The 24,830-nt window shown below is 36.3% G+C and overlaps 1 protein-coding gene across 2 annotated transcripts; it reads left to right on the forward strand.

Annotated features, from left to right (window-relative positions):
* The first annotated feature begins 450 nt into the window (after positions 1-450).
* On the forward strand, positions 451-19,963 carry LOC124162805. Of its 2 annotated transcripts, none has more exons than XM_046539462.1 (9): positions 451-749; positions 4,145-4,648; positions 4,761-4,876; positions 4,954-5,107; positions 7,439-7,665; positions 11,655-11,871; positions 14,882-15,009; positions 16,180-16,367; positions 19,041-19,963. In XM_046539462.1, exons 1-9 carry the CDS (start codon positions 630-632, stop codon positions 19,085-19,087), a joined length of 1,701 nt encoding a protein of 566 aa, XP_046395418.1. In that variant the 5' UTR covers positions 451-629; the 3' UTR covers positions 19,088-19,963. The 2 variants fall into 2 exon arrangements, with proteins under 2 accessions (XP_046395418.1, XP_046395419.1); XM_046539463.1 differs by having other exon boundaries at positions 452-749; positions 7,442-7,665.
* The last annotated feature ends 4,867 nt before the right edge of the window (positions 19,964-24,830 follow it).

Raw genomic sequence — 24,830 nt, forward strand, 5'->3', positions numbered from 1 at the left:
TCTTCTAGTGAATAATCAATGCTATTGTCTCCCTTTCATTCTTTATGAAGGTATTGGCAGAATTCGCAATTTCTCAAATAGGAGATGAGGAGGAAATGTTTCTGTAAGAACTAAGCAACAATTTTTCAATATTTACAAAGTTTTTAACACCATAAATTTTTATGAAGAAACGATACACACTTATAAAATGTTACTTCTGAGTTGAATACTTAAAAAACTACTTGCGGTAAAAGTATCAGTAAAGAGGAGTGAGGATAGATTATTTTTTTGCAGGGCATTACCAGAATTTGCACGAAGGCACTCCATTTTTTACAAAAATATTCAGGATTCTTTTCATAATTTCCAAGTCCATGAATGTCACAATATGACTGATACACGAATTTCTATCATCACGGTTCTAAGGTTCTAATCAATTAAGTATTCCGTTTTCCCGCCTTCTTCGAAATAAATGAGCGTGTGTGGCGTAGTGAGGTTGTCGCGTGGTGTTCGGTGTCTGTTGTATTCGTTATGGTTGTGGATTCCGTGGTTCTAATAAGAATTGAATTGAGTGTGAAAAAGAAGCTGTGTGGGAGGAACAGCTGTAGTTGTTAAGAACATTGGTTGTTCATGAAAAAAGCTAAGTTTTCATCATGGCGTTTCACTATGCCAGATACTGTTTCGTACCTGGATGCAGGTCTGGCACTAGGTCCCTACGTACATACAACAGGAAAAATAAAATAAAGAATCCCTCGCTGTTTAGCGCTCCTAAGGTAATACATTTGTTTTTCTCTTAGGCATTTGATGAAATCACAACACATTTGGTATTCGTCCATGAACCTGCTATTAAACGACCTCGAACGTTGAGATTTGTGGTGCAGACTTAACGAAGCTGTGTTATAATTTTTTAGGAGCGCGATTACACTTTTCGCGCAGTGAGGTATTGAAAATGGGTTTTTCCTGCTGTGTTAAATGCAGAAGGTCCTCGAAAGGGTTTAACAAATTGTCATCTTAAAAGCTACTACTAGGGGAAGGATTATACATAGTTAACGTCCTTGAAATGACTGTTTTGAAGCTTCCTTGTTGGTCTGTCGAAAATTTTTGTACCAAGGCTGTTTTCAAGCCCGCCTTCAAAATTATTTTCATATTGTAAAGAGATGTCAAGCTGAAAAATTACGGGTCATTCCATGTCAAAACGACACTTATTAGACTAATTTTAAATCTCCATTTTATATTTTGATAAAATTTGGTATGCTAATAGTGAGTGCTGAGGCAGATAAATGCCTAATTTCAATTTTTTATCAAACTATTTAGGAAATATAGCTAGAAGAGTAAAATTGTCAAAAACAGGTCAAATAAAGGTGAATAGAACTTTTTCAAATCGCTCTCAGAGCTGTTCTGTTTGAGCTAGAGAGCTGAATAGAGGGTAACAGTGTACTTATCGAAATACCACGAGGATAATTGGCGTTTTGATGAAAGTATGTAGTGTCATCGAATAGGGTGCCTTTTTTGTGCTCTTTCCATTGATATATAACACCCCCTATGAAGGGGACAGCATAGATTTTAAATTGTTTTTGCAAAAAAAAAATTTTGAATATATATTTTTACAAAAATTATATAATTTAAAATGTGAAAAATCCATAAATACTTAGTACTGTTGTAAATCACATGGAAAAACATAATTGTGGGATGAAGATGTTTTCATCGATAAAACAAAAAAAAATTTCTGCTGCATGTTTTTCACTTTTAACCTTGTTTTGACCACATCTATGTTTTCAAAATCGGAATCCGAATATTCTACCAGTTGGTTAAAAAATATAGGAATAAACAATAACTCATATTTTATTTCTTCTTAAAATTTCTATTTGCTTTCTTCCCTGCATTGTCTCTCATTCGTAATTTCCAAATTTCTCACTTTCTTTCCTATATCTCTCTTCCCCTACTGAATTGTTCCAGTCTTCTACGACTGCTGGGTTTTTCCTCGCAGGCATTTCTTTAACTGTTTCCTTGAGCTGTCCATATGCCCTTTTTATTCCTCCATCTTGTGGTTGCTTGAGGGTACACCTGGGCCACCACCTGGTTGATGGTGTATGCCTCATTTTCAACCTCCAGAATCCTATCACCTAACTGCTGTAGGTATTTCACTCTCTTATTCACCTTTTTGTTAAATACCAAGGCTACCCCCATTGGCTTTACTCCCCGCAACTTTAACTACCCTGTTACTCATCACTCCAGTAGTCCCCACTATTCTTCCATGTAACTTCACTTAAGTAGGTCAAACATACCTTTTCTCCATTTCTATTTTCTATTTTACCTGCTCTCATCATTGTCATTACATTAATGTTCCTTCATTCATTACTGCCCTTGCGTTCTTCATCTTCTTGGTATTACCTTTATTTTTTTGTGTGAAGTGGCACAGAGTATGGTTTTCATGTGATAATGACCTGAAGGATCAAGCTGCTCTGAACCACACTTACCCTTAAGAGCCATGTCACCTTTTTCTGAAAATTGATTAAAGCATATATAAGAGCGTTAAAAAGATTAAATATTGAGTATGTACCCTAGTATGAAATTAACTTAAGGAGATTCACGATTTTATATTTCATCAACTCAACATTGGCACTACGTCATTATTGACTGTACACAGCTACACTACAGACTAGCAGCATACCTAAAGTGATCTTATGAGGAATGAGGTTGCAAATTTCATCTTTCTCTATCCTATATCTCATTCTTTTTTGCCAATTGGGTAGTCTCCTTCATCAAAGAAAAGGAAAGGTATTGATTGCGATACGTTACCCACCATTATTATATTCATGATATACAAATTATTTGGTTTTAAAGTTTCCAGTTTAGACGAGTGTTAATGGTCAATTTTAGCCTCATTTGAAAAAGGCCAGATTGGCGGCCATGCGATGCCACCCCATTTGACGTCACAGGGACCTAGATGCTAAAAGAGTAGTCAGGAGTTTTACATCATCTGAGATTATAAATGCATGCATGAGGCACAGAGGTCAGGGAAACATCTCTTAATAATCACTTATCAAAATTCCCTATGGCCAGAAAGTTTTCTTTGTTTGATAGGGTAATAATAATCCCTATTTAAGCCAAGCGCAACCTGCTAGCAGTCTGAATTGTAGCGGAGCTCACAGCCTTGCACCAAGGTGGCCTCACATGGTGGCAGCCAGAACCAAAATGGCGTCACACGGGCCTTTCCCAGCATTCATTCTTAGCTGTTGCGTTTTCGCACGCTTGAAATTTTTCACTTTTCATTTAATCGCAAAGATAGATATCGTCATTTAAAAATCTAAAAGTACTCCAGGAGTAATAATCTTTTGATTCAGGAAATAAAAAAAATAGGAAACCACCCTATTATGGTTAACTTGAAAAAATATTTTCCTAGTCATGACAGCATTTCCCCACAGTCACAGTTGAAAAAAAATAATGGAAATCCCTCTGAAAATTTGCCTTGACATAAATTCAAGTGAGAATCCCAAGAATGGACACCAAATATTTATTGGTTTATATGAAGTGAGTGACCTCTATGGCCTCAAGGTCAACTGGTAAGAGACAACAACAAGGAGTTTTTCCCATGGAGTAAGTGTTGGTTGTGTGTGTGAATACTCAATGGAAGCAGTCTTAGCTAGGCCCCTTACAATCTTTGCTAAGGTTCCTTCAGAGTTGAGTGAGCGATTGACTAGGGTTTCTGGTTGAGAGGTAGGGGTTGGTCACTGCTGAGAATCTTCCTGTTCCAGCATACCAACACAGCTGTGTTGGTACCTGCGACGTGGTTCCTACATAACTACCATTGGAGTTGTTCTCTCTTACGAGTATTTATCGGTTGTTCTAACGTTTACCTCAAATTTGAAAATCTTCATTGATCTCTCTTGGTTCCAGATTGAGGCCAATAATTTTAATGCACATTTTGGTGACTCAAACTTCTTCCAATGATAGCAACTACATTGCTGTAGAGGAAGAGTTCTCTGGTTTCCAGCCGGGTCTAAGGGTTTTTCAGCACCAACGTTTTGAAGGCTAAGTCTGCCATCATCTTCGATCTGGAAACCCGAGAACTCTTCCTCCAGTCTGTTCGCCGGAAAACCTTAGATCCTTCATTACATTACTGTATATTATTTACCCTTTATATTATAATGTCGTCTTTCATTTTTAGGACCCCAAACTTAAGCAGTTGTGGGACCTTGCCATTTGTAGAAAAGACCGTACTTTAAGCAGGAAAGATGTTGTGTGTGAAATACATTTTAAAGAGGATGAAATACAGAGGTATTATGAGACTTTACTTGCTAATGGTGAGATTCACAGGCTTGAAAGGACTCACCCTACATTGAAGAAGAATGCAATTCCATCAATTTTTCCATCACTAGAAAATCAGAGTGACAAGAGAAAGAGGGGTTGTCCTGTTGAAAGACTATCAGTTGTACTTGGCACCCAGGATTGTGATGTTGGTGTTATGGAGCCAAGACCTGAAAGTGAGGTGAAGACTGAGCTCTTTGACTTTCAAGTGCTCAAGGAAGAAGCCCCTAATATTGTACTCCCATCAGACATGTGGACTGTTGGTGTTCTGAAAGGGAATCAAGTGATATTTGCCAGTTGGAGTGAAGGTGAAACTTTTGAAGCGAGAAAAAGGGTTTTGGTCAATGCAGAATTACAAGTCAAGGTCAGTTATGGGTAAATTAACTGTATTTTCAGTGTCATTACCCAATTACAGTTTTTCTGATCAGTATTTGATGAAATGAATGTAGGAATTAATGGGATACTTTTGGTGCTAGATATTTTTTGGAAACGTTAATGCAGCACTGGACAACATGAAGGAAGTCCACAGCCTTGCAGAAGTGTCTGCATTTTTGATTGTGATTGACCAGTTAAAAATCTGTTCGAATAAGAGGTGGGTCTTGATCTCTCTTAATTTGCTTGTATGTTGTAAATATGAGTTATGTACTTACAACCATAATTTCTTTTTAGAACTTCAAATTGTTTGGGATACGCTATTCCAAGTGATGTGACTGAAGAAGAAACAGCTGCTGCCTTTTGTCGCTATTGCCAAAAAGCAGAGGTATATTCATTCGGTCTGAATAATGGTAACGAAGATTTTGACCCAGATGAAGTGCAGAACAAGGTACAGTGCAACCTCGATATAACGACACCCCACGGTGCTCCAATAAACACTCGTTATATCGAATTGTCGCTTTACCGGAGGTGGAGCAAATAATAGCCAATATGTATACCTGTTGCGAACACTTATACAGGAACAGGAGTGGTGCGGCGAGAGATTAATTTCTATCCGATAAACGTAAGCATAAATCCAGACAAAAGGCGATGTTTTTTTGAATCACTTAATTTCCTTACTCAAACTACGACTAACTATTCAAACAATTTATAAGCGCTACACTGAATAAAAATCATGCAAAGCATTGTTTTGTCAATCATTATGCCAATGCACAACCGAAGAAGCCATTTTTCTATGCACTTAATTAGCGCATTTATGTAATCATTCTAAAATTTTGGTATTTTCCATTGAAAATTCAAAAATTAACTGATAAAACTGTATCGCGGTTATTTAATGCCTCAAATGTTTCCATTGGTGTATGTTTATTGTTCCTGTCGGTTAAGCGACAATGGGTGAAATAACGTATCGCATTTGTTTCTGCAGTTTACCACATGAATATGAGCACTCCATTAACTTCATTTCTAACAGATCGCTAGCAATACAGAGATTAAGAAATCTTGGTTTAAGTTTTTTCCGGCGGTGAAACCCTCGCTATGGCGAGAGCCAACACCAAAAGGGCCTCGTTAAAACGAATTTTTTAACATGCTCATTATAGGATCGATTGACGGTGCATCGGCTATCTCTCGTAATAGCGGGGGTCTCGCTATAGCCCGTACTCGCTTTAACGAGGTTCCACTGTATTAAAAAAACTCCTAATTCCATTTAACTCTGTAATCATTTAACCAAGAAGGTACATTAGAAAATCTAGTAGTTGCATGTATTTAATTATTTGAGTTGTGATAATGTCAGGTGAACTATAATCTTAGTTATGGCTTCAGAAAAATTACTGCCGAGATATATTGTTTTTAAGAGAGATTACATTTATAGTTATATTCAACTTAACCCATTTACTGCCAGCCAATTTTGGGTGGTGCGTGCGAAGACTGCCAAGGCTTTTTTCTGGGATTTGCAAGATTTTAGATCTTAAATTATTTCAGCTACTAAATTTTATTATTTACCGTGAAACCATCTTTGTAAGCAGCAGAGATAAAGCAAACGTGTATAATTGAGACGGCAGCTGTTGAAAAGGCCACAATCACGAAATTAAATAAATCAAATAAGTTGGGCTGATAAATTGGCCTGACTTTGTAAGTGGCAGTTACTTTTACTTTAAACAGTAACATTTACTTTAAATAAGTGGCAGTTTTCACACAACAAGCGAGGGCCGATATATTGGCCCGATGGCAGTAAAAAGGTTAATCAAGAGTCATCAATCCTAACAATGGTTTCACACACCTCTACACTCAGGTCTCCCATCAGCCTGTCAACACCTACATAATTTTTCTGCTTAACAACATTCACGGCCTGCTCCATGAATTTTTTTCCTAGTCCACCTCTGTCATTCTTCTCACCCACCAATCCTTCAGTATTAATTTTCATTAGACCCTCAGGATGTGGTTGATTAAATCTTTCCATCTTCTTCCCAAGGTTTTCAAAAGACTTTTTTCTTACTTTTCTTAGAAATTCCGTATTACTCACATAATTTATCCATTCGACCTTCAGCGTTCTTCTGTGAAACCACATTTCGAAAGCATCCAACCTAGATTTATCTGATGCTGCCATCGTCCATGCCTCAGTACAATAAAGAAGCATGCTCCAAATGTAAGTCCCAATAAATTGCCTCCTGACTTTTCAGCTGTAACTAGACCCTCTTTTTGAGGAATGCCCTCTTGGGTTGTGCTACTTTAAGTATAGTACTATTAGTAGTACTAGTACTATTTCCTTCTTGCTTTATCTGTCGCTGATTCCTCATCTACCCAAGTGGCAGAACTCCTTTGTCTCCTCAAGTTTAATGTTTCCTAGTTTCAGGTTGGCCTTCACCTCTACTTATACTTTTGTTTTCTTGGCATTGATTTTCAGATTAAATATTTATATCATTCAATAAGTACATTTCCTTAAATGAATCCTGGTGTTGTGCATTTACTTTTTGGTGTCCCATTTACTTTCAAGTTAACTAGCCTACTGAAAAAAAAACACCTCGTTAAATCAAGCGTAGACCATTCACAGAGATCTCTTGGCCTTACTATATCCATATTTTTTTACATGCAAATCATGGTACATTGCTAGGTACTTCTTCCAATGTGATTTTCATCATATATCATTCTCACAATAATCAGCTTGTACATGAGATATTAAGTGAACTTCTAAAATGTTACTGTTTGGTTTCTATCTCATTTTGAGAAGAAGAGTATGGTGTTGGCGGATAAAGGAGTCTCTCCTGAAGGGAAGCCTCCTCCCAAGAGAGGAGTCAAGAAGAGGCTATGCGGGGAGACACATGCTGTGGACAGTTGTGAGATGGTTTTGGGGGAGGAGGAAGGCATGATGGAAGAGTTGTCTCCACCTCCGAAGATGTATTCCCTGACTTTGCCACTGCACCTCCTCAGTCACCCACCCGTGGACTTCATCAGGTGTGAATGCATCATTGGTTGGTACTCATACAAGCATCGACTCTTGGGCAAAATTTTCACTTCTGCACATCGATTTCAGGAGTTGAATCGGACAATGGTTGTGTAAAACTCCAGCTGGTTTTTTTTTCGTAACTCAGAAGTGCATTTTCAATGGTGGGTTACTTGTATAAATCCTCCCTTGTAGCAACTTCTTCATATCCCTAGTACGTTTGTCCCTTCCCTCAATGGCAATCTGTTTATAGGAAACATGACCTCTCATTGTTGGTGGCAAACAATGAGACAAGAGGTATCTGCAAGCAAGGTTAGAATTTTTAACCAATTGGCTTGTTCACCAATTTAATTTTTCTGAAAGTTGTAATAGATATTGAAAAATGAATAGTCCATTATTTTCCAGTTTTTCGATCCATTGCTTACTTCCCAAGCTATTTTCAACAAACAAATTTCTGGTATACCCTTTTGCGGATAAGTTAATGACATCATGTCTTACAGATCACTGCTTCAGGGCTACTTCTCCACAATGTAATAATAATAATAATAATTTATTCTCCGCAGACCATACAAATGTAGGTATCAGATTCGTCAGTATCACAGTATACATGGGTCATAAAGAAAATGATTCAATTTAACATTGTTTGTGATCATCACTAAAGAATTCATTTACAGTATAATAACATTTCATTATCAGATACTCTTTTAAGAGTTTTTTAAATACTTTTGTCGATTTTGTACACTTCACACTGTCAGGTAGTAAGTTATAGATTTTAGTACCCATAATCATTGGATTATTTGAAGATATCTTCTTTTTGTGAAAAGTTACATGAATATTGTATGCATTTCTTGTGCCATAGGGGTGAATTTCTTCATTAATATTAAATTTATGAATATTTTCTTTCACCAAAATTGCTACACAATATATATTCATAGATGCAATAGTTAAAAGTCTTAGTTCTCTCATTAGTGGTTTACATGAAGTCCTTTGTGAAACACCCATTATACATCTAATAACTTTTTTTTTAACTAAAAAAATTTTTGGAGTAGGCTAGAGGAGGACCCCTATGGACTATTCCATAAGAAGCTGTAGTGTAAAAATTTGAGAAATAAACAGTTTTCAAAACATCTTGAGATACAGTGTTATAAAGAAACCTAATTTGATAGAGAACAGAATTTAGAGTAGAGCACAACTCTGAAACATGTATTCTCCAGCTTCCATTATTTTGCACATACAAGCCTAGAAATTTCACTTCCCTGGCAAGTGAGATAATGTTATCTTTAAGAGTTAATTCTGGCATATTATTTATACCAATATGGTTGATCAGCAGAACTTGTGTTTTACTGGCATTAAGTTTTAGTTTATTGTTTTGACACCATTTGCAAATCCTCTCTAGCAGCTGCTGAGTCTCTTTAAATAGCCCCTCAATAGATTTACCAGCGACTACAAAGCTATGTAGTGTCATCTGCAAATATGTAACACTGTTTTCACATTACATGAATTTGTTATTTTGGGCAAATCATTTACATAGAGTAAGAAGAGGATGGGCCCTAAAATAGATCCCTGAGGAACGCCTGCAATAATTTCATAAGGATCAGACAAGCATTTCCCAGTTTTTGTAGTTATTTCAACTTTTTGTACTCTATCAGACAAGTATGAGGATATGATGTAGTGGGCTTTGAGTGGTTCATTCTTGTTTACATCCTTGTGAGTGAAACCTCACATCAGTGATAAATTCTCTCGGAATGAATAAATTAATCAGAAATCTCATGATGTCACTGATTCATGAATATTCAAGGGCAACTTTTGAGTTTTTTTATTTTAAATTTGCGAGCTAGTGTCTGAATGGAGAAAATAGTTTTTCTGTGGTAACCTATCTTTCCCTTCCGTCTGCGGAATTCTTTTGATGCATTGTGATTTCGGATCTTAATGAATGATCACTTTACAGTGTGAGGTTTACTGTTTTTCCATTGATTCAAGTGTAATGGTGGAGTAGAAATTGTGATCACTGACATTCTTCGTTCATGTTTCTTTCGCTTTCTTCACTTTTCAGCTTATTTTGCTCTTTAACCTTCTGTAATGAAGTTGGCTGTCATCATTTTTCCCAGTTTTATGTCTGTATCTCTTTTCATATCAATAATCGATGCCTTCTCTGCATAAGCGCTCAACATTCACCCACCTAATCAAATCCACTCCTCTAGGAGCCCACAATACAAATGCGCTCATAAATGCTCACTTCCAATTCTACAAGCTTCGTAGGTGAGTATTTGTGCTTCGGCTATAGGGTAGTTTCCTTCATCAAAGAAAACGAAAGGCATTGATTGCGATTCATTACCCACCATTAGTGTATTCATAATATACAAATTATTTCGTTTTAGAAATACCGGTTTAGACGAATGGCAATGGTCCATTTTTATCCTCATTTGAAAAGGGCCAGATTGGCGCCCATGCGATGCCACTCCACGTGACGTCACAGGGACCTAGTTTCTATAGGAGAAGATAGGAGTTATACATTGTCAGAGGTTACCAATGCATGCATGAGGCGCAGAGCTTAGGAAATCATGTCTCAATAATCACTTATTAAAACTGGCTAAGGTCGGAAAGTTTTCTTCGTTTGATAAGGTATTAATAATCCTTATCTAAGCCAAGCGCTACCAGCCAGCAGGGTACTCAGCTACCCGCTAGCAGCCTGCATCGTATCAGCGCTAAGCCTCGTCTCAAGATCACCTCACAGGGCGGCAGCGGGAATCAGAAATACGTCGTACGGAGAGATTTCCCGGCATTCATACTTACGCGTCGCGTTTTCGTGCGCTTGAAAATGTTCACTTTTCATTTAATCGCGAAAAATAGATATCGTCATTTAAAAATCTAAAAGCATGAAATACGTACTCCAGGAGTAATAATCTTCCGATATAGGCAATAAAAAATAATAGGAAACCACCCAATTGCCAGCTGAGCATATGCATATTGTTGGGCTCCTTGAAGAACGGATTTAATATTGTGTCTGATTGTTGAGCACTTGTGCAGTGGAGGTATCGTAGTGTCTAAATGTTCCATCTCAATCCATTTCCTCTTCCTGTAGTCCATTTATAATATTTTGCCTGTTCTCTTCCACTGATGTCTTCGTTGCATCATCTCATATTTAGTTCTCCGCTGGTTCTTGATATGTCAATTGATGATGGGTCTCTTTGTTGCTTTCTTTAGATTTTAAAATTTTAGGTGGCATTTCATTTTCACTCAATTTTAGCTTTTGTCTCAGGGTAGCTTTTGCAGTCTTTTATTTGGTTTCTGAAATTTGATTTACTGGAATGGAGTGAATTTGCTAATACAGCGATGTGAGGGGCAAGGGGAAATCACCAAATTAATAACACAAGGGTCGCAGCTACTTCACTCTTCTTCAGATGCCATCACTTTTAGACGTCAAAGTAGTGCTATTTTGAGCAATCAACTTGCTACATGGTGGTTCATTTTGAAAACAAAATCCGTGAACTAAGTACAAATGACAAACAAGTCTTTCAGTAATTGGCTATTTTATAGGAAATAATGATTTGATTCATGGCTCAACAAATAGCTTAAAACTTTAGCTAAAAATGCACTTAGAAGACCCTTAAGTGCTAAAACAGTCAGGGTTTACCAAATAAAAATTGTGTGAAGTTTTGCAATCTTTAGATGCTCTAGTATAAACCATATTTGAGTGTATGGAATGAAATTTGAATGCTAAACTTTTCATTCCTCCTCCTGACGGCATTCCCTTTCGGAGAAATGAAGAATTCGAAGTTCATTCCATGCTGCAGCACTCCCGGAAATTGTTTATACTAGTGCAAAAATTGTGTGGAATTCACAAAATGTAATCCACTTATTTATGGCTAAAATTAAGGTTCTTCATGATTAGCTCTTCAGTAGTTAGTTAGCATTGTTGAAGATACATGAATTAATTGTTGATGGAATGACTCTTAAGTGGCTGTGTTTCAATATTGGGGCTTTTTTTCTACCGGCCTAGTTCTACTCCATCTGAGGAAAATGAAGGATCGGAGGATACTGCCTTACCATTGAATATTAAGGAGCTGTTGAACGTTGCACATCATATCCCAATGCCAAGTGATGCGTGGACACGGGGTGTTGTGAAGGGCAAGCGATTAATATTTGCCAGCTGGAAAGAAGGAAAAGTGATGGAGGCTGAGAAAAGAGTGGTTGTGGATGAGGACATGAGTGTCAAGGTGGGTATATCCCTAAATGGTTTGTTTTTTATTAATTTGTTCTGGCATTTGTTGTGTATATTCATCATTAGTGAAATGAAAGCTTATTATGAATCGTGGAATTTTTATTGCTATCCTTAATTCATTACTTTCAAGGAATTCTTGATGAAATTGCAGATGTACATAAGTTTGAGCAGATCAGGGTAGATCTATGTATGCATTAAAAACTTTTCTAAATGAAAGGGATTTGTTCTGAAAAACTGATTCAAAATGAGGCCCAAATAATTTTAGACCTATAGGTGGAGGTCAGTGAAAGTGGTTTTATTTTTTGCTAAAATTCATTTTAAAACCATGTGATTTTGGTTTTATAGAAAATCTTGGCGGTGTTATTACAATGCTACAATTTTCACACGTTTATAGGCGTTTTATAATTTTATGGTACACCTTTCATGAATACTTATACTTTTAATAATCATTTTACATAACATTTAACACAATTTCGATTGTACAACATTTATGATAAAACTAAATGAAAGAATTGTTTCAACTTATAGTGGTTCAAGTATGTAGTCTTGGTGAATATAAACGGCAAATTCCCACTACCTCATATGTGTATACTTCAAGAGCCATTCCATAATTTTTGGATTGTCAAGTTTCTCTACACTAAATAAAGCCTTTGAAAATGCTTCTGTAGTAGCAACAACAAGCTCCTCTTTTGCTTTCTTTGACTGAGTGACTGTTTGTTCAAATGATAACTGTCGTTTTGCAGGTCCCCTTTCTTTCACACATTTATGTGTATCGCTACTGATGTGCTTTAACAAAGTGTCACATCTTTCGAATTAAAATCTTTTATCGCAAACTTTGCACAGTAATACTCTGTATTTCACATAAAATCCTTCTCTGCTGAATTCTCTTGCCCTGGTGTGAACAGTATCACTAGCTTTTGGCATTTTTAAATTCCTATCCTTCGTTTTATATTTAAAGCTGGAACTATGGTAAAAAACAGTCCAACTGCAAAACACAACCTATCACGATTTTCAAACTTAGTGCTGGGTAGCTACGGTATAACCATAGTACTGTAAAACTTACAAATTGGACGAAATGTTTCATGTCGTGGGTTCCCTTTCGATACCCCTCACCCAGGTGTTGAGGGATGGTAGGACAGCAGCTAGGTACAACAAAATTGCTTAGTTTTGATTGCAGCTGTTGCCAATCGGTCAGGAAAGGCAGTGAAAGAAGCACACATAACAAAACATAATCGGGTTCATAGAAACTTGAATAATTATTTCCCATTTATTGATCCTGAAACATCTAGAATGAGACACTTTCTCACCTGAAGAATTAGATTTGGCCAATGTCGAAATGATTTTTTTTTGCATTTAGCTCGGTGGTGAGCCGAATATCCGATGATCCGTCCCCTGATAAGGAGAACCCCCTCTCCTCCTATCCTTTCTGTTCCTTCCTTCCATAATATCTAATCCTCATTTTAAATATTTCAGGATTGATACTTGGGAATTGAAGAGAGAGGCTGTGATACATTTAACGGCAAATTCTGACGGAGAAATCACTAGAATGGGCGATATTACGCGGATGCGTTATGTGTGAGACTAAAGGAGCCAATTGACCTTGGAATCGTAATGAGATAGAGCAAATGAACGTTGGCAGTGTTAAACATTGAAGGCTTGGGCTTTAATAGATTATGACTCATTAGATGTGATTTTTTTGCTAATCCATCTAAAATCGCAAAAAACGTGAAATTTCGTTTTTATTTACCGATTTCGCGATATTTTGTGTTATTTCATGATGTTGTGTCTTGCGAAATGCACGGACCTCTACCTATAGGTCAGCTTCAGACTCTCAAGTGTGACATTTTATCATAAGGAGGATGAAATCACAAAAATGCATTGGCTTTAGAGTCTTTCTTATTAGATTTAGCCAAGTTGTAATCTATTTGGATAAAATTTTTGTTCACATTGTATCTGAGTTTATTAAGCCACAATTTCACTTTTTTGTGCGGCTCTATGGAACATGTGGGCATAGAATGGTGGAGGGGACTGACAAAATTCATACTGCACAAATCTTTCATTGAAGACTGTAATAATGGATGATAAGTAAACAGGAATGATAGATACGGAGGATTTACTTGAATTCAAAGGTATATGGGGTAAATTGTAGGAAGCAGAGTAAAAATATGTGATTAAGTAGGGTTACCATATTTTTGTTAATTCTCTCGCCACAATGGAAAACAATCTGGGAATATTTACTATAGCTCATTGCATGGTAGTGTACAAGCCAGATTACTTCCCTGGTACCCTCCTACTCTTTATTTAAATTGAGAATCATGTAAGAATGTGCGAATGGAAGGGCATACATGAAGCTAATGTGTTACTGGAACAAAGTGTTGGAGTAGGCTCTCATCAATACGAACAACATTATGTATTTCGAATTTCTTGTTTTTATCAAGTAAATCATTGGTCCTGATGAGAAGGCTAGTCCAATCCATTGTACATACAAGAAAAGTTAACACGAAATTACGAATGTTAGTCCCTGTCCTGGCAGTTATAAAATGAACTTTATTGCGAAGTTCCACAGGTTAGCAATGGCGTTTAGGTGGATATACACAACGGTATGTCATAATCATTGTGCTACGTTTAAGTTCTCCTCGTGCACTGTGTGCAAGAATGTCAATTATGGTTCTGTCTTCAGTAGAAGATACTGAAGTAAAATATACTCTAGTAACCACACAGCAGTACATAATAACTTTCATTCCTGCGGAATCATGGTGACCCACTCATTACTGACCGTAAACGTGTGATAAGTCCTCTTCTGATGAACATCTATTACTATTTCTTTTTTGGAAAAGAAAGGTTCACCTATTATTGTGTAATTGATGTTTAGTCACTTATATGAAATAAATGTTAGGATTCTTCCATTTGAAGTAAAATGTTATACTTTGAGTAAATAATTTATGTATTATTCTTATGTTTTTTTTACTTCATCCTGTAGTAATACATTGAATTTTATTTTCTAGGTTGTAATTGGCAACATAACTTTAGCCCTAAATGAAATCAGAAATGTAAAGAAATTTGAAGATGTTGGTCGTTATCTGTATATTGTTGATAAAATGGCCAAATGTAATGGTGTTGGAACTGGAAGGAGGTAAGATTCAAATAGATATACATATTAAATGAATTTATGTGCCTGGTGTGATGTCTGACCTTAGAAGACTTAAATTGCATATTTGTTCAATTTTGCCAATCATATGCTTTCTTGCTGAAAAGAATTTGTGGGACACTCCAATGCCTCTCCCCCTGCTGGAAGTACATTTATTTCATTTGAAAATTTTCAGTTGGTTAGTACATAATGTTTTTGGTTGTTGACATAGTGATATTTGTTGGAGATTGGATATCAAATGGCGAAGAAGTGGATGCGTGAAGTATGGAATAGCGATACGAGCATTTTCTTATCACTCAAGTGAGAGTTGAAGGGAAATGAGTCATCATGAGAATAGAAAAATGTAACTAATGTTGTATTTCTTTATTATCAAGCACTACTATAGCCTTTGTTTTGCTCTTAGATGCATCATATCTCTTTATGAACAAATTATTGATGAACATGAAAATCGGATGCCTCTGTTTCAGCAGAGTTCTACAATTCCAACCACTTTCCTCGTAACACCTGCTTTGATCCCATTTTATCTCGCTCAATAAATTAGGTATCGATTATAATTAAGCATAGGAATTGCAACATGCTTAATAAATTTGTGGGATAAAATTTTAATTTTGCTTTTCAATGGAAAAAGGTTGAGGTAATTGTGATCAAACATTAAAAATAAATGATAAGTCAGGTAGAACTGGTTGGAAAAGCATTCTATCATGAAAGAGAATTTTTAAGAGAGATAGGACTTTGAGGGAGTGGTAGATGATGACATAATGTTATGCGAATGTGTAAGTGATTATTTGGATTGCATAGAAATTGGGTGAAAATCGTTTTTAAATTTAAAATGCACATTTAGTGGAAGGTTAGTGCTTAGTAACAGGTACTCCCTGACTTACAACTGTCTATATGGAGTTAGTACCAAAATTATTTTTAAAAACAAGGTTTGAAAAATCCCCCAAATTTCTTCTTGAAAATTCCATGAGAATTGCACATGTTTTGTGGCAATGTATTTCTATCAGGACGTTATTCTCAATTTTTATTCATACCTTTACACCTCTTAAAGGATCTTGCCAAAAAAGCATGTGAAATTCACAGAGCAAATTCACATCAATCAATCAACCTGTGGATTGGCTCTTTTGAAATGGTATCATGTTCTTCTTTCCTTTGCAGAGCTGCATCATGTCCTGGCTATTTCATACCTGGTCAAGTATGTGTGATGGGTTTTTGCCTCTCGCGGTGTGCCTTTTGCCAAGGGGCATCCGAAGAATTGATGAGGATCCGGCGAATGAAGCGAGGGCATGAACAGGTGCGGGCTGAAGTCCAAGAGAAAGCATGGAAGAACCTCAAGAAGCTATCTGGTATGTTGTCATTGTACTTCTCATTTTGGTGTAAGACTTTTGAAATTATCAGTGTGTTGCATGAAACACCAAGTGCACATCCTTTTCCGGGAAAAAATCAATATCTAACATTCAAACTAATTCTAGATGACTGCTTTGAGATCAGTGGGCTCATATACTGTATTTATGTCGCTTTTACTGACATTTCCCCTCTTTTGCTGGTGGCTTCTTCAGGGTTCACTGTTAAAAGAAGTTTATTTGTAATCCATGGTCCACAAAAGCTTCAATCGGTTTCCAATAAAAAAAAATAATGGGAATAGAGTTTGGAAAATAAATAGACTTCTCCATTTTTTTTCTGTTGCATAATTCTAGAATTGATTGCAATTATTAATCAACAGCTATAACCATTTTGCCCGTAAGTTAACGAAGTTACCAACTCTTGCAAAGCAGGTTACCATTTCTCAGCCATTCCTCATCCTTGTGCATTGGCTTCTTGTGGTTTGTTGTTTACACTCTTGAGAGTGATTTCATCCTTCAGTCAGCATTTTTCTCTGAACAAGTTAATGAGACAAAACTCTATAAAGATGTATTTAAGTATACCAGGACTAGCCACCGTGATAACTTTACGGGAGTCACCCGCAATGCACAAATTGTGTGAAAAATCCACAGAGAAAAAATCATTCGCCTTGACTGGGATTCGAACCCGGATCCCTCGATTTCCGGCTGAGTGCTTTAGCCAGTTAAGCTACCAAGGCGTCATTCTTCCCTGTGGAAATTTGTTGACTATACCGGACATGGAGTCCATACCACCATGTCCGGTATAGTCAACAAATTTCCACAGGGAAGAATGACGCCTCGGTAGCTTAACTGGCTAAAGCACTCGGCCGGAAATCGAGGGATCCGGGTTCGAATTCCGGTCAAGGCGAATGATTTTTTTCTCTGTGGATTTTTTGCCCAATCTATAAAGATGTCACCAAATCACAAAAGGTGAGTGGCAACTGCCATCCACTTTGTTGTTTTGGTATTTGGGGAGAATGGCAGAATTTTTTTGTAACTAGTTTTTACCTTCCATCCTCTGAATTCTTTTGTTGAATTGCAATTTGAGGTGTTATTGAACAAGACCATAGTCACTTGTGCAACTGGTTTGCAGCTTTGGCTGCAAACAACTTTCCCTCCATGCAATAAGCCTTAAACCAAAAAATGGTGGGAATTTTATATTACCAATATCTTCATTATCCAGAGTATTCACTTGGTCCTTCTCTTGTGTACAGGCAGTCCCTGACTTTTGCACACAATGTGTTCCTGAAAACGTGTATGAAATTCGAATGTACAAATGTCGAACCATTGAGTTCCATACTAATTAGGGGTTATGTACCGCAAGAGTGAAATACACATACACACTAACACCGTATTTTTTGCTCAGATTTTATTTATATTAGCTAATGTTTAATAATAGGTTAATAAAATTCCTCAATTATATAATGTCTTTCGAAAATATGCGGGAAATGTAAATAAAAGTTAAAAAAAAACAAGAATTCCGTTGTGGGTTCCCAGTGAAACTTTCTCTCGATGTTTAAGTGGACATTCCACTTAAAATGTCAATTATAAATAAAAAGACATATCAAGAAGTATAACAAAATGCAATTGCTGAATCCTCACTCTTGATACCTTTAAATTTATATACCAAAATTCCTCGGCGGGTGACATCTCGTCACAGCGTATTTCGGGACAGAAACTAAAAGACTAAAGACATACAGAATTTGGATGTTATTTCTCACAATATCGTTGCTTAAGGTGTAAATCTCAGTCATGAATTAAACAGCACTCAAACGGAAAAAACACTATTAGGAAGAAGCACTTTTATTTATTAATTTTATTGAAAGCTGTGTGATGGCGTTTAGTCAACTTTTTTGAAAAATTTCTCTAATGAAGGCTGCCTTACAGCTTTTTTCTTCTCTCGACAAAAGAGCCTGTAGTAATCAGTGTCTTTCTCAAAAAAATCACCTTGATTAAAGTCAACGCTACCCTTGATCATATACGCTCATATTATCCGCATTTAATGCCATATGAAAAAGTTGAGTGTTAGGATGCGCAGTAAACATTGCGGGAATTTCAAAATTTTACAGATAGATGTTCAAAAGCACAAAAGGCATAAGGACTTTCACCCAAATTTTGTTAGGACTACTATTGCAAAGCATGGACCAATGTCCATGGGGTTAAATATTTACAGTCATTTACCCCTGGACCTCAAAATTAAGATAGGTACCGAAGTATTTAGGAAAAAGGCGTTGAACTTTTTCCTCTCCAAAATGTTTTACTCTTTAAAAGAATTCTTTGATTCAAATTTTTTAAAGGAGTGGAATGAGTGATTAATTTTAGTTATATATACCATTTTTTAAGAATGTATTTTATATTATCTTGTACATGCACTTTGTGTAATTCATTGACGTGCTTTATATTGATGCACAATGCTGTTATCAATCTCTGGGCAAATAAATACTATTATTATTATTAAATTTAGTGTACGAAATTCGAGTAAAATGTGTCAGTTATGAACGTACAAAAGTATGAATTGTACTAAAGTCTAGGACCGCCTGTATAATGCCCCACAGTCTACTTAAAAATGGGACAATTTTGTTGTTATGTGACTTGACATGACTCGATTAAATTGGATACATTATGATTTCTCCACAGATCTCTATCCAACAATGAAGAAGGGGGCAAAAGCCTCTGCTCCATAAAGTTTTATGAATTTCTTATGGATAGCATCGTGGTGAAGAACTTGTTTGAGAATGTTTGCGGGCTCAGTAAACACTCTTTGAATCCTATGTAATGTATACTTTGTAATATTCATATGTTGTGAGTAATTGGTATCTTACATAGTGTGAATACGCAATTTTGATTTAATGATGCTGAAAATTAGATATTGCTGAGACATGCCTTCTTGTCTTGTTGGAATAATGCTTAAAACTGTAATTAATTTTTGTACTATATGATGTATATAGGTATAATGAGCTAAGAATTGTTCTTGATCTCGGTTTTAGCCAATCAAATATGGGAACAAAGTACAAAATATTTTTTCTATGTCAAGAAAATTTTAAATTTTATAACTGATAGTTATTAAAAATCCATATTTCATAAACTATCTACACAACCTGTGTCAATGCTTTTACTTGGTTATATACGCTAAAACATTGTATACATGTATGTCAGTACACCTACTACTCTATGTTATTTATTCTGTCGTTAGCAAATAGGTATTTCAATACCTAATATGTGGCAGTTTGCTGTTTTAGTTCTGCAGGAGAATGGTAGATGGTGTCCAGTCCATGCAAATTTATAAAATGAACTTTCTAATGAAGAGAAGCTATTTTTTTGTTAATCCTAATTTATATTTATTGCTAATTTTTTATTGTAAATTAGCCGTAATTATCGTGATCTTTATCACTCAATCTTTAATGGATCCTCATGTCTGCAGGTGAAAGAGTGTATTTTGTGATAAAATTTACCAGTCCAAGGCATGTAATTTAAGAAAGTGAAAACAAATGAGAATCAGGCGCATACACAAGCAAGTGAAATATGTGACCTGTAATAATAATAAAAATGCTTATTATCCAGGGGACAGAGCATATGTCATAGGAGTTGTCAGGTTTAAAATAAATTGCAAAAATTGTTATCAATCAAACAAAATTAGGCTTTCATAATAACTGCTTACATACAGGGATGCCGACTTACAAAAAAATATATTTGGGGGGCCCAAACCGGGGATCATGCCCTGGGAAATTTTATAAGTAGTGAGTTTTAAGTTTTTAAGCATTTTAGAAGAGTCATATGATCAACATTAGAACCCTGATAATTCGAATCTCGATATCTGGACACTCCAGGGAAAATTGGCAAGCCTGACACATTTTTTCCTCTCACCTATTACGAATTTTGGAGGGGGCTTGGGCCCCCTCAGGCCCCATGGAGTCGGCGCCACTGCTTGCATAACCATAGTAAGTGCATGTCAATATGTCAGTTTGATAATGTCAGTACATATTTCTGTATACATACCTTTCAAGTGAGCAGCCTGGTTTTTCATAGAGAAACTACTTCACTCTAAATTTAAAATCATTAATACTATTGATACCTCCAATCCCATAGGTATTGTGCTTTTGAAATGAGCCCCAAGGTTTTTGGTCCATGGTAGAGTTACTAAATGCCAGTATGATTATGGCATAGAGCATAAGGGTTCTGGTGAAGTGATTGTAGAAATCAGAGTTTTTGAGATATTAATAACAATAATATTTATTGTTCTTGGACAAATTGTCCATTAAGAACATAAGATGAATATTACATACAAAAGAGATCACAAAATAAACTTGTACTAAATATATCAAATATTTCCTAATGGAATTCAGCACAACTAACACATCAGGGCATAAAAATGAAATCTTGAAGTTAACTCAATCAATAATAAGAACATGAAAAAATACCGTATTCCTCCGAATATAGTCCCCCTCTGAATATAGTCCCCCCCCCCTAATTTTGAGGCTTGAGTTTTGGGAAAAAATTTAAAAAATTGGTTTGAATATACATATAGTCCCCCCCTTAACTTTTATCATGGGCATTTTTGGGAAAAAAAGGGGGGACTATATTCAGACTTATACGGTAATTAAATAACTAAATAAGTAGAACATGAATAATGATAAATCATTTACTCCAACAATATATGGCATTCGATTTCAAACAGACCTGAGGTTAATGTTATAAAACATTAATTATGAATAGTTGAAATCTCAATGACGAATAAATAAATGCATAATTAACAAGTTTGAAAACCAGTAAGTACTTTCCATTAGCATGGACATAAATTTTTAAACATGCTAATGTAATTGCGACTGCGATATATTATGTATTTCACATTATTCAAGAGTTTGCAGGTGTTTTTTTTAGCACCATCACTTATTGCTACCAAACCCACATCTGTACAAACTAAAAATATTTATAAATGGTAACCACAGAAGTAGGCACACACATTACAATGAAAAACAATACAAGAGCACAAAACGAGGTCATACATTTTCGAGGTTTTTAATGAATTGAAGAAATCTTTGCTTGGAAGAAGACCGAGACATAGAATTTTTTACATTCTTTCGAATGCTATTCCACAGGCGTGCTCCGACTACAGAAAATGATTTTTCATAGGTGGTGGTTCTGTGTCGGGGGGGTTATGAGAAAATCTGGAGCCATTCTTGTCAAGATTTGAGATTTTTTTATCTCTTACAGAAAAAAATAGCTTTAGGTAGCTTGGCTGATCAGTATTGAAAAGAGAGAAGAGGTATATACCAAGCAGGTACTTTCTCTTGGCTTTTGCTTTCAACCAACCAAGAAGGTTGAAGTAGGGGGTAATGTGATCATCCTTTTTTATATTAAAGATAAACCTAACGCACATATTTAATGAGCGTTGAATCTTAGCATTGTGCTCTTCAGTTAGATCCTGATAGACCAAACAGCAATAATCGATATGAGGCAATATTAGCGAGGACACTAGCTGCTTGCGAGTGTGAGGTGGCAGAAGGTCTTTTTGGGTTTTAAGCTGGTAGAGGATCACATTAACCCTATTGCACACGGCATGCACATGATTCTGCCAAGACAAGTTACACATCAACGTGACACCCAGGTTTTTAACACAATTTGAATATGGTATTTCGGTATCACCAACTGTTATCTTCGGTATAGCGTTTACATCCAAGTTTCTGAGTAGATTTTTGGTACCAAGTATAATTGATTTGGTTTTGTTACAGTTAAGAACAAAGTTGTTACCAACAGCCCATGAGCTGATGGCTGTAACATCTTGATTTACTTTTGCAATTGCATCAATCAACTCATTCTTATGACAATGGTAGTAGATCTGCAAATCGTCTGCATATAGCATGTATTTACAGTGTTCAATACCGCTCGGGAGGTCACGGATGTAGAGAGAAAATAAAAGAGGGCCAAGAACTGAGCCCTGAGGTACTCCACAGTGAAGATTAGCCCAATCCGATGTATTGCCAGTAGGGTCCTTGACTGCTGGTTTTCGTCCATTTAGGTATGAGTGGAACCAATTTAGTGTTGCGCAGGAAAAATTAAGGTTTTTCATTTTTTGGAGAAGTCGGGCATGATTCACAAGACCGAAATCATTTGTAAAGTCAAATAGAACAAAAATAGTGATCATTTGTTGATCAATATAGTAATCGATAAATTGAGATAGTCCCTTAACATTTATTTAAATGAAAACCAGACAATAAGTATGTATGTATAAACAGAAGGAAGAAGGACATTCAAAATTTTGAATTAGTAAGTATCGACTTGGTCCATTTTAGATTGCAGGTGCCATGAGTTAGACCACTTTCGTCTGCAGATTGAAATATTTACGTTTCGTTATTTAAAATTTGTTGACCCTTAATTTCCATGCAGTATGCAGACGTGGGAGTATGGCTGCCAAATGACCAAATTGTGCATGCTCAAACGCCTACATATATGACACTATGTGCTCTAAGGCCCGACTCATGATACTTGAAAGCCAGGACTATTTTCTTAAATGCTTTTGAGTCCCAGCGAATGATCCAGGGAGGCCGAGATGAGGTGGAGAAATTAATGGAGGCTCATTCAGGACACACAGAAACGTATCACAGATCGGGAACTGATTAAAGAGTACATATATAAAGAATTTCATTGCAATTGTGGGATTTTTATTTTTCTCATATCTTTATCATGGACGTGGGTTGTAATGGCTAAAATAACCTCTTATTAGATTCCTTAAACTTAGCCACTGATGAGTACCCTCTTCCCACCATTTCTAAAAGTTGGCTAGATGTAAATTTATTGTAGATTGGATGTGCTCCTATTTTTACTGTTATAGTGAATGCCGAGACTACTCGTATGTTGAATGTAAGTATCCATGAGGAAAGATCTCTTCCGGGTGGCTTTGTTAATTGAAGGTCTGTGCTCAGTCCCTAGATTTTTTCAATGCACAATGAAGTGTTCCTAGTGAGATTTGATGGAACATCAGAATATCTGGATGTATTGGTATATGTCCCCTTCCTGTTTTGTCTTGCCATTTCAGTTTATGCTTAATTACCATTCTTTCCTATGAAAAGCATGGTGGTGAGATGTTGTGTCGTAGGGGGTATGATTATTTTTGCATAAAAGGCATATCACTTGTGTTTGTGATCGAGGGCAATAAAACTAGCATCTGTTTCATACTGAATTTTAAGAGTGGACATCGGATTATGACGAGGAGGGGCAAGGTTAAAGGGAACTAGGTAAGCTAAACTTGCTCAAGGCACCCAAGGTAAGCCTTCTATTAATAAACATGGTTATTGATTGAACTTGAACGTGGGCACTATGTTGACACTAGAAAACCATGTGGTAGTTCAAAATAGCTAAGATATTCGTTGATTGTAATTAATGAATCTTATTGTTTCCTATTGAGTTAAAATTCCTCTCGTTAAAAACTGCAAAATCAAATTGGGAAAGGCAGTTGAACCCCCTTGTGATAAGTGCAACTGTGGCAATTTCAGTAAAAGAATGGGGACAGCTGCTAGTTAGAATCTGCCTGCCCAGTGTGTCTGTTTTGATTTTGACCTTGGAATTTTAGTTTTTTGACATCATTCACTCATATTGAACACTTAGTTGGATTGCATTTCAATAGGATAGACCTAATCGATATATATCACAAGAATTTTAATCTTTTGCTTGGTAGGTTATTTTAGTTGAGCTACTGGGGTTATAAAGGTATTTAAGTAAATGAAAGATCGTAGCACTTTTCCACAAGAATTTTTAATGCGTACAACGCGTTTCGGCTCACTGAGCCATCATCTGGTACAAGACACTTCAACACATGTGAAGATCCCTATTATACCCTTGAGAACGGAGGGGGGTAGGAGAGGATTTGACATCTTTCAGGATGTGGGGGGGGGGAGGGTGGGAACGGGTGTACAGAGTAGAGACAATGGGGAAAGATACAACTACGGGATGTGGAGAACCCACGTTGGAGGGAGGGTTCTAGTCATAACTGTAAAGTGACGACAGGTGGGGAAGAACCATAGCAAAACGGGAGGATGGGGTGTTGAGAAGAGTGAAAAAAGGTTGATAAAGGTATTTTAACCGTGGTATAGACGGTTAGAGGAATGAGGTATTGAGATAAAATTTTGTAGTATCGGACAATTTTTTTTACAAATTAAACGGAAGTTAGGGAAAATATATGAGAGCAGGGGGTAATTTTCGATTACATATCTTTGTACTTTAATACTAATAGGGTTAGGATTATCTCTTAATGGAGGATATGATAAATAAGTATTTTTTTCTTCTTCCCGTAATATCGCTGCCTTATACGGTAAATGATTTAGTGTTCAGATAAGATATTTGGATGGAAGTTCTTCGAAACTTCGGTAAAGTTTACTCTGTACACCTCTCGTTCATTCTGACCTTGATTCTGACGATCCATAACCCGCGGGC

Source organism: Ischnura elegans, chromosome 7, assembly GCF_921293095.1.
Source record: "Ischnura elegans chromosome 7, ioIscEleg1.1, whole genome shotgun sequence".
Taxonomy (NCBI): Eukaryota; Metazoa; Arthropoda; class Insecta; order Odonata; family Coenagrionidae; genus Ischnura; species Ischnura elegans.

What these genes read in the sequence shown, in the direction of transcription:
- LOC124162805 (XM_046539462.1), top strand. Translation starts at nt 630, where the DNA reads ATGGCGTTTCACTATGCCAGATACTGTTTCGTACCTGGATGCAGGTCT. An exon ending in CCACCCGTGGACTTCATCAG is followed by an intron (nt 7,666 to 11,654) that starts GTGTGAATGCAT and finishes CTACCGGCCTAG; the next exon opens with TTCTACTCCATCTGAGGAAA. An exon ending in ATGAGGACATGAGTGTCAAG is followed by an intron (nt 11,872 to 14,881) that starts GTGGGTATATCC and finishes TTTATTTTCTAG; the next exon opens with GTTGTAATTGGCAACATAAC.